General features: G+C 40.2%; 1 protein-coding gene across 3 annotated transcripts in view; it reads left to right on the top strand.

Annotated features, from left to right (window-relative positions):
- Positions 1–10027, top strand: part of CCDC117 (coiled-coil domain containing 117) — a 19350-nt gene that overhangs the window by 310 nt on the left and 9013 nt on the right. Inside the window, exons 1-4 of one of the 3 annotated variants that reach the window (XM_023741779.1) lie at positions 31–37; positions 676–729; positions 4720–4944; positions 5339–5476. In XM_023741779.1, the coding sequence (XP_023597547.1) occupies positions 4853–4944; positions 5339–5476 (230 nt within the window). In that variant the 5' untranslated portion in view covers positions 31–37; positions 676–729; positions 4720–4852. Of the gene's footprint in view, positions 38–148; positions 594–675; positions 730–4719; positions 4945–5338; positions 5477–10027 lie in introns of those variants that run through there. The other 2 variants (XM_023741777.1, XM_023741778.1) reach the window with 2 other exon arrangements.

Here is a 10027-nt window from a genome sequence, read left to right as displayed (position 1 = left end):
CCCCGAGCAGTCCCGGCGGGAGCGTGGCGCGCGGACGGTGAGGAGCCCGGCGGGCGCGGGACGGGCGGGAGGGCCAGACGCCCCTTGCGGCGGGTGCGGGCTCCGCGCTCGGGCTCGTTAACTCTCCGGGTAGGCTTCTCAGCCTCAGTTTACAGATGAGGAGACTGAGCCCCAGAGCCGTTAACTGTAAGGCGCCTGAAGTCTCTCAGCCTAGGAGTCCGGGGTTCAAAGCTCGCCTGGGTCGGCCGGTGGAAGTGGGATTGGAAGCCCGGCCGACTGGAACCTGGAGGGTCCCCTCGGCGCGTCCGTTTATGGTTAACAACTCAGTGCCTCTCGGACACTCGGTTTCCTCATCCGCAAAGTGGGAACAGAAAATCTACCCTCTTAGTGCGATCGTGGAAATAAAGTGCTTAGCCCAGTGCCTGCACCGAGTCTGTTTTCATTACGTTGGTCCCGCCAAATTTATTTCTCACGACCTTGGCAGAATGAGAAGGTTAGATTTCAGTCTCGGGACCACCTGGCTGCCCTTGTGACCTGTATACATCCTACTCAGCAAGGAAAGAAAGGGACAGCTGGTACATGTGGGGTGGTGGGTAAGTAATGGAGCGAGAAAGAGTGGATGCTGAAAGCGTAACAAACTCATATCTCAGTTGACTGAATTTTTTGTTTCAACAGTGTTTCAGTTCACTGTAAAAAGAAACACAAGCGAGAGGAGGAGGAGGATGATGAGTAAGTTTCAGGCGCTGTTTATTCGTTTATTCACTTTATAGTCCGTATTTAACCCTTTCATGTCCTCAACTACTCATTTTAGGTGAGAAAGGAACACATTAGGTGTCTCTTTGGAAGGAGCTGCATGAAACTGATAACATTGGTTGCCTTTTGGAGAAGGGACTGAGTGGTTGGCAGACAGAAGTTGGAGGAAAACTTCATGTTATAATCTGTTGTAATGTTAGAATTCCAAGTGTGCCGAAGGATACACATTGAAAAGTCTTATAGCGCACACTCCTAGTTCTCTTCCCCATAGGCAATCTCTCTGTTGCTGTATTCCTATTTCTCCTTTAGAAGATAGTCTAAAAACTTCAAGTTTATGATTGTGTAAACCAAAAACCAAAACCCATGGGGACCCTAGAAGACAGAGTAGAACTGCCCCATAGAGTTTCAAAGCTGTAAATCTTTATGGAAGCAGACTGCCACATCTTTCTCTGCAGAGGCTGGTGGGTTCAGACCACCGACCTTTTGGTTGGCACCCAAGCTCTTAACCACTGTGCCACTGGGGCTCCTTATAATTGTAAAGACCTCTGTTTTTACCTTGATAGGAAGATAATTGTTCCTGTTGTGCAACACATGGTTCTTGTCATTTCACTGCCCTATAGCTTGTCTGTATCAGCACATGGAGTTCTACCCAATTTGTTTTTCAACAGTTGACTGGAATTCTGTTGTAGGGCTGCTCTTGTTGGATGCCATTGAGTCAATTTTGACTCATGGCAACCCTGTGTGATAGAGTAGAGCTGTCCTATAGGGTTTTCATGGCTGTGATCTTTTACTGGCAGATTGCCAGTTCTTTTCCCACAGAGCTGTAGAGTGGGTTCAAATCATCAGTCTTTAGGTTAGCAGCTGAGCACTACCAGCACTCCTTAGGGTGAGGTATAGATAGTTTCCTAGTTTCCTATTAAGAGATTTCCAAGTTATTTCTAGTCTTTTGCTATTACTAGCAAAGCTACTGTGACCATTCTTTTAAAATTCTTTGTATATATTTGCAAGTTGATTGATGGATTACTAAACAGTCGCTGGGTTTCTTCAAGAGATGTTGCCAGTTTATGCTCTTGTTAACAGTGGGAATGCCTGTTTCTTCATTTACCAGAACTATAATTCACATTTTTTGATCATCGCCTAACTGATAGGTGAAAAATTGTATCTCGTAGACAGGGAGACTGATAGAAAAATGGGTAAAAATTCCCCAAAGAGGAAATCCAAATGACTGACTAGCAAATGAAAAGGTAGATGTTAACCCCATCAGTCTTCAAAGAAATGCATATTAAAACCACAGTGAGATTCCACTTTACCATCCGATGTTAGAGAGGATGTGGGGCAACAGGGATTCTCATCCAGTGTGGATGGAAGTGTAAATTGGAACAAGCATTTTGGAAAACAGTTTGGCATAATCTGATAAATTGAAGGCACACATATATCCATACACCCAACAATTCCCCTTCCTGGTTGTGTATAGTCTAGAGAAGTTCATGTGTGCACGAGATACAAGAAAGTTCATAGCTGCGTTGTTTGTAATAGCTTAAAACTGGAAACAACCCAAATGTCTCTCAACAGTAAAATGGATAAAGTAAATTATAAAAGTCATACAGTGGAGTCCTATTCAGCGAAAAAATGAAGGAAGTACACATACACGTGTCAGTGTGGATGTGCCTTATAAGCATAATGTGAGCAAAAGAAATACCGCAAGAATGTATACAGAATAATTCCTAAAATATGAAATTGAAAATGAGGCAAAACTGTATTGTTTACAGATGTATACCTACATACATGATAATGCTTTTTTTTAAAGAAGCAGTTACCATAAAAGACAGTGTTTACCTGTAGGAAGTACCATTTGGGCATGCAGCAGTGTTCTATATCTTGAATGATATTTTCGTGGATGTTTGCTTTATAACTGTTTGTCATATCGTATATTTGATTCAGTTGTATGTGTGTAGGATTTTATGACTTAAAAGATTAAAGAAATTGGATAACAATTTGTATTTTGCTAATTGTAGATGTTGAACATCTTCATTTAAGCCATTTGTTTAATTTTGTTTGAATTGTTCATGTTTCTGCCAATATTTTATTGACTTGTCTTTTTCTCATTGATTTCTAAGAAGTCTTTATTAAGGAAATTAGCGGTTTATTAAGTGTGTAGCAGATGTTTTCTCCAAATTTGTCATTTGTCTTTTAACTAAGTTTAAAGTGTAAAAACTACTGACTAAAAAGGATAACCACTTTTAATTTTACATGTAGAGAGATTGAAGCCCTGGAAGGAGGGACTAGACATTTGGAGGTCTAAAGCTTGGAATTGTGCTGCTCAGCTCCACTTCCATAGCTGTTATCAGTAGCTAGAAGTCTTAATATCACATTTTCTTTGTAATTCAATTACCATTGAGCTCTATTTGCAAAGTGGACATGAAGTGTTGTTGTGTGCCATCAGGTCAATTCTGATTCACAGCTACCCTATAGCTTATCCAAATCATGTTGTTGGAGGTCAAAGGTCAGAACTCAGCTTTTACACTCAGTTGTATATAATAGTTGAATTGTTAAATGCGCTGGGAAATTACCTGTCCCCTCTAGATTTATTCTGCCTCTTTTTAGCTGGGTTCTTATATGTATGATTTTATTTTCCTCTGCTTTCTACAACTTCATATATTTGAAAACTACCCATATATTATAGAAATATTTGATGTATGTATGCATATATATATAGGTAGATATTCTTAATACTTAGGAGATAAAGTTTCTTGTGAGCCAAACATGTTATGTAATAGTTGATTAAACTAAAAAATTTAGGTTCCAGAGAGCATTATAACTTCTCAGATTTTATATCACCAGAGAATTTAATGTTGATTTTCCCAGTCGTGACATGGAATAGGAATTTCCCACTGTACAATACATGATGCTTCCTTTGACCTTCAGTTTAGAGAATCAGAAGCTGTGGTAGCCGTTAATGAATTTTGGTTACAGAGCTATGTTCTAGTCTTGACATTGCACTTACTGATGCCAAGACAGTAAAGTACTTTTGATCTAAATACTTGAGTAGAATAGGGACGGTTGCCTATTTTAACTTGCTTCTGACAGCTTTCAGTTAAACATGGGCATGTTGTGTTTGCACATACTAGTTTATGGAGAGAGCTTGAACAGTTGAATGTCCGTAAAGAATCAGGGATTCAATGAAAATGGCATAGAGGTAGGATGCAGCAGCTCTGCATTCTGGTCCTAAACATCAGCTCACTACCTTGCTGTGAGACTTTGGAGGGGCACTTTAACTTTCCTAGGCCCTAGTTTCCAAATCTACAAAACAAAGGAATGGGATTTGATGAACTCTGAGGTCTCTGTGAACTATGAATTTGTCTAGGAAGTGAAGACAGTATGTTGCAAGGTGGGAGAAAAGTGGACCCCATTATTGATGATGGACTGATAGAGCCATCTGACAGCCTTTGACATTTTAGAGGGGAATGAGAAATCAGTAGTATCACCTGCACCTATACACTTGGAACAGACCTGATGAAGCATATATTTTTTGCCCTGAAGGACTATGGGATGGCTGCCAGAACGCTTCCGCATATGACCAACTTGATGGAGCCTGCAGTATGACAAAATATGGCTCTTGCTGAATTGCTGCTTTGTGATATTTGGTTCTTTTCCTTCCCGTTTGGCCATTTGAGAGCAAATAAGTAGGAATGACTTTAAGTTCTCTAGTTGAATACTTCTAATCTGAAGAGGCAAAATCCCGCAGGTACAGCCTAATTTGGCAAAGAGAAGTAGAAGAAAACGTCTCAGTAAGGCTGAGGGTGACAGAAAATGCATGGTTTTCCATCTTGTAATCATACACTGTCAAAAAAATCTAGAGTTTTTTTTGCATTGAAGAATTTAAAGATGAGGATGATAAACATTTCATTTGTTTTCTAGCTAGTTTTTTAAAAGTTAGACTTATCATTGAAATTTTTTTTTCTTCAGTTGTCCAGTGAGAAAGAAAAGGCTGACTGAAGCAGGGCTCTGTCCTGGCCCTAATGACTGGATTCTTTGTACACATCAGGAACTAGAGGGTCATGGAGTAAATCCGTGTACTAGTGGCCTTCCTGCATCTGGCATGTTAGATGTGATCTGTGAAGAAATGGATCAGACAGCTGCAGAACCACAGTGTGAAGTTGCCCGGAGGAGGCTTCAAGAAATTGAGGACAGGTAAATGGGCAGCATATATAGCTGGCTTATTCCTATAAAAATCAGGGAACTCAAAGTGTACACTTTACATGCTAACATGAGCTTGTAGACTAGAACTAAGGATTTTCATGTACTACCTCTGAATCTTAGTTTTTGATTTATGGCATAGTTTTCTGGGATACCTTCAAATTTGATTGCATCTTAAGTAAAACTTTTTTGTTAAATTGAAATGTTGAACAACTCTTTTGTATATACTTTTTTTTACCTAAGCTTTTATACTGAACTTTTGCTGTAGTACCTGTTGCCTTTATCCTTTTTTATTTTTCAAAATTTTCCCAGTTGCTAGAATAATGTGTAATAGCTTGAGCTTGGCTAAATAATTTTCTTTCTCCTTCTGCTGCCTTAATTTACATAGGATAATTGATGAAGATGAAGAAGTTGAAGCCGACAGAAATATTAACCGTCTCCCCAGTCTTGTCCTTTCTGATACCATGAAAACAGGTTTGAAGAGGGAATTTGATGAAGTCTTTACAAAGAAAATGATTGAGTCCATGTAAGTTTTGGTACTTGATTTCCGTTTAATTAGATCTTTAAGGGAAAACCCAGTGTCTCTAGACAGTGCCTGTCCTATCCTAGTTATCTCTTTCATCTGCTGATCACCAGACAAGTGAAAGCACAGTAAGTTTTCTATTTAGCTTGTTGGCCTCTTGGAGACAGTTTTCCTTAGTTTATAGAGTGAACAAATGTTGTGCAAGCAGGAGTTTGAAGTATACAGGAGTGGCTTCCTTGCCTGCTTACCTCTTGTTTGAAGTCCTGAAATGCATTATAGATGCACTACAGTCTAATACTTGGGAATGGAGGACGGGCAAAGGAGAGTCCATTCGCTTATGTTCACGTGATAGGCTATAGAAATCACATTTTGAAATTGCTTGTTTACCTGGCTCTCTCAGTTATCCAGGAACACCATTGAGACCTAGGAAACAAAAGTGTACCGGCAGTAAAAATAATTACCACAAAGGTCACAAACCAAAGCTTATATTCTTGCCCCATATCATAGCCCCTAAGGACCTATAGCAGAACCAACTTGCTGTTGTCGCCACCACTCATCAGTGTATTGTACTGTAGTGGCTTGCATGTTGCTGTGATACTGAGATTTATGCCACCGGTATTTCAAATACCAGCAGGGTCACCCATGGTGCACAGGTTTCACGGGGCTTCAAGGCTAAGACAGACTAGGAAGGAGGACCTGGCAGTCTACTTCTGAAAAAATTAGCTAGTGAAAACCTTATGAATAGCAGCAGAACATTGTCTGATACACGATTGGAAGATTAGCCCCTCAGGTTGGAAGACACTCAGAATACAACTGGGAAAAACTGTCTCCTCAAAGTAGGGTTGACCTTAATGACATGGGTGGAGTCAGGCTTTCGAGGTCTTCATTTGCTGATGTGGCATGACTCAAAATGAGGAGAAACAGCTGCAGACATCCATTAATAACCGGAATGTGGAATATACAAAGTATGAATCTAGGAAAATTGGAAGTTGTCAAAAATGAAATGGAACCCATAAAGATTGATATCCTAGACATTAGTGAGTTTAAAGGGCTGGTATTGACCATTTTGAATCAGACATTCATACGGTCTGCTATGCCGGCAGTGACAGATTGAAGAGGAGTGGCGTCGCATTCATCATCAAACAGAGCATTTTAAGATTATCTTCAAGGACAATGCTGTCAGTGATAGGATAATATCCGTAAGCCTACAAGGAAGACCAATTCATACGACTATTGAAATTTGCAGACCAACCCCTCTGAGTTCAAAGATGAAGGAATTACAGATTTTTACCAACTCTGCAGTCTGAAATTGATCAAACATGGAGTCAAGATGCAGTGATAATTACCGGCAATTGGAACGTGAAAGCTGGGAACTAAGAAGGATCAGTAGTTGCAAAATACGGCCTTGGTGATAGAAACGATGCCGGAAATCATATGGTAGAACTTTCCCCCTTTGCAAGACTAATGACTTCTGCATTGCAAATACCTTTTCTCAGCAACATAAACGGCGACTATACAAGTGGACCTCACCAGATGGAATACACAGGAATCAAATACATGTGTGGAAAGAGACGATGGAAAAGCTCAATATTATCAGTCAGAACAAGGCCAGGGGCTGACTGCAGAACACACCATCAATTGCTTATGCAAGTTCAAGTTGGAACTGAAGAAAATTAGAATAAGTCCACAAGAGCCAAAGTATGACCTTGGGTATATCTCACCTGAATTTAGAGACCATCTCTAAGGCAGATTTGATGCATTGAACACTAATGACCAAAGACCAGACGAGTTGTGGAATGACCTCAAGGACAACATACATGAAGAAAGCAAGAGATCACTAAAAAGACAGAAAGAAAAGACCGAAGTGCACGTCAGAAGAGACACTGAAACTTACCTAAACGTCGAGTAGCTAAAGCAAAAGGAAGAAAAGATGAAGTCAAAGAGCTAAACAAGATTTCAAAGGGGAGCTCGAGAAGACATAGTTAAGTATTACAGTGACATGTGCAAAGACCTGGAGATAGAAAACCAAAAGGGAAGAAAACACTCGGCATTTCTTGAGCTGAAAGAACTGAAGGAAAAAATTCAAGCCTCAAGTTGCAATATTGAAGGATCCTGTAGGGAAAATAGTGAACAACACAGGAAGCATCAAAAGAAGTTGGAATACACAGGATTATTGTACCAAAAAGAATTGGTCGGCATTCAACTATTTCAGGAGGTAATGTGTGATCAAGAACCGATGGTACTGAAGGAAGACATATAAGCTAAACTGAAGGCATTGACAAAAAACAAGGCTCCTGGATTTAACGGAATGTCAACTGAGATGTCAACAAACAGATGCAGCACTGGAGGTGCTCACTCGTCTATGCCAGGAACTTTGGAAGACGGCTACCTGACTGATCGACTGGAAGAGATCCATATTTGTGCCCATTTGTGCCAAACCTAGATTTTTGAGTGGAATGCAGAAATTAACTATCAATAATATCACACGCAAGTAAAATTTTGCTGAAGATCATTCAGAAGCAGTTGTGGCAGTACATCGACAGGGAACTGGCAGAAGTTCAAACCGGATTCTGAAGAGACATGGAATGAGGTATATCATTGCCGATGTCAGATGGTTCTTGGCTGAAAACAGAGAATACCAGAAGGATGTTTACCTATGTTTTCTTGACTTTGCAAAGCCATTTAATTGTGTGGATCGTAACAAATTACGGATAACATTGCAAAGAATGGGAATTCCAGAACACTTAATTGTGCTCAGGAGAAACCTGTATATAGACCAAGAGGCAGTTGTTTGAACAGAACAAGGGGATACTGTGTGGTGAAAAGTCAGGAAAAGTGTGCATCAGGGTTGTATCCTTTCAGCATACTTACTCAATTTGTATGCTGAGCAAATCCAAGAACCTGAACTATATGAGGAAGAACACAGCATCAGGAGTGGAGGAAGACTCATTAACAAACAGCAATATGCAGTTGACACGTATGGAAAGGGAAGAGGTCCTGGATAAGTAAAGTGTTACTGAAGAAGAAGAACAAAGAGGCCTCATACTACCTGATTTTAGAACCTATTATACTGCCACGGTAGTCAGAACAGCCTGGTACTGGTAACAACAGTGGATACATACACCGGTGGAACAGAATTGAGAATCCAGACATAAATTCATCCACCTGTGAACAGCTGATATTTGACAAAGGCCCAAAGTCTGTTAATTGGGGAAAAGACAGTCTCTTTAATAAATGGTGCTGGCATAACCGGATATCCATCTGCAAAAAACTGAAACAAGACCTGTACCTCACCCCCATGCACAAAAACTAACTCTAAATGGATCAAAGACATAAATATAAAATCAAAAACGATAACGATCGTGGAAGAGAAAATAGGGACAATGCTAGGAGTCCTAATACATGGCATAAACACAATACGAACCATAAGTAATAATGCACAATCCCTAGAAGAGAGACTAGATAACTGGGAGCTCCTAAAAATCAAACACTTAGGCTCATCAAAACACGTCACCAAAAGAGTAAAAAGACAACCTACAGACTGGGGAAAAAATTTTGGCTATGACAAATCCGATCAGCATCTAATCTCTAAAATCTACAAGATACGACAAAACCTCAACAACAAAAAGACAAATAACCCAATTAAAAAATGGGCAAAGGATATGAACAGGCACTTCACCAAAGAAGATATTCAGGCGATTAACAGACACGTGAAGAAGTGCTCACAATCATTAGCCATTAGAGAAATGCAAATCAAAACTACAATAGGATATCATCTCACCCCAGTAGGGCTAGCATTAATCCAAAAAACACAAAATAATAAATGCTGGAGAGGTTGTGGAGACTGGAACACTTACACACTGTTGGTGGGAATGTAATATGGTACAACCACTTTGGAAATCCATTTGGTGCTTCCTTAAAAAGCTAGAAATAGAAGTACCATACGATCCAGCTGTCTCACTCCTTGGAATATGTCCTAGAGAAATAAGAGCCGTCACATGGATATATGCACACCTATGTGCACTGCAGCACTGTTCACAATAGCAAAAAGATGGAAACAACCTAGGTGCCCATCAACGGACGAATGGATAAACAAATTGTGGTGTATTCACACAGTGGAATACTACGCAACGATAAAGAGCAATGATGAAGCTGTGAAACATCGTATAACATGGAGGAGGCTGGAACTTATTATGCTGAGTGAATTTAGTCAGTCACAGAAGGACAAATACTATATAATACCACTGTTATAAGAACTCAAGAAAAGGTTTAAACGCAGAAGAAAACATTCTTTGATGGTTACGAGAGTGGGGAGGGAGGGTGAGGGTTATTTACTAACTAGATAGTAATCATCTTAGGTGAGGGGAAGGACAGCACACACTACAGGGGAAGTCAGCACAACTGGACTAAACCAAAGCTAAGAAGTTTCCTGAATACAATCAAATACTTTGGGAGACAGAATAGCAGGGGTAGGGGTCTGGGGACCATGCTTTCAGGGGACATCTAGGTCAATTGGCATAACAAAGCTTATTAAGAAAATGTTGTACATCCTAC

The sequence above is a fragment of the Trichechus manatus genome, unplaced genomic scaffold, assembly GCF_000243295.1.
Source record: "Trichechus manatus latirostris isolate Lorelei unplaced genomic scaffold, TriManLat1.0 scaffold00190, whole genome shotgun sequence".
NCBI classification, from domain to species: domain Eukaryota; kingdom Metazoa; phylum Chordata; class Mammalia; order Sirenia; family Trichechidae; genus Trichechus; species Trichechus manatus.
The sequence above is the reverse complement of the archived record's forward strand: the minus strand, read 5'-3'. Positions and strand labels throughout refer to the sequence as shown.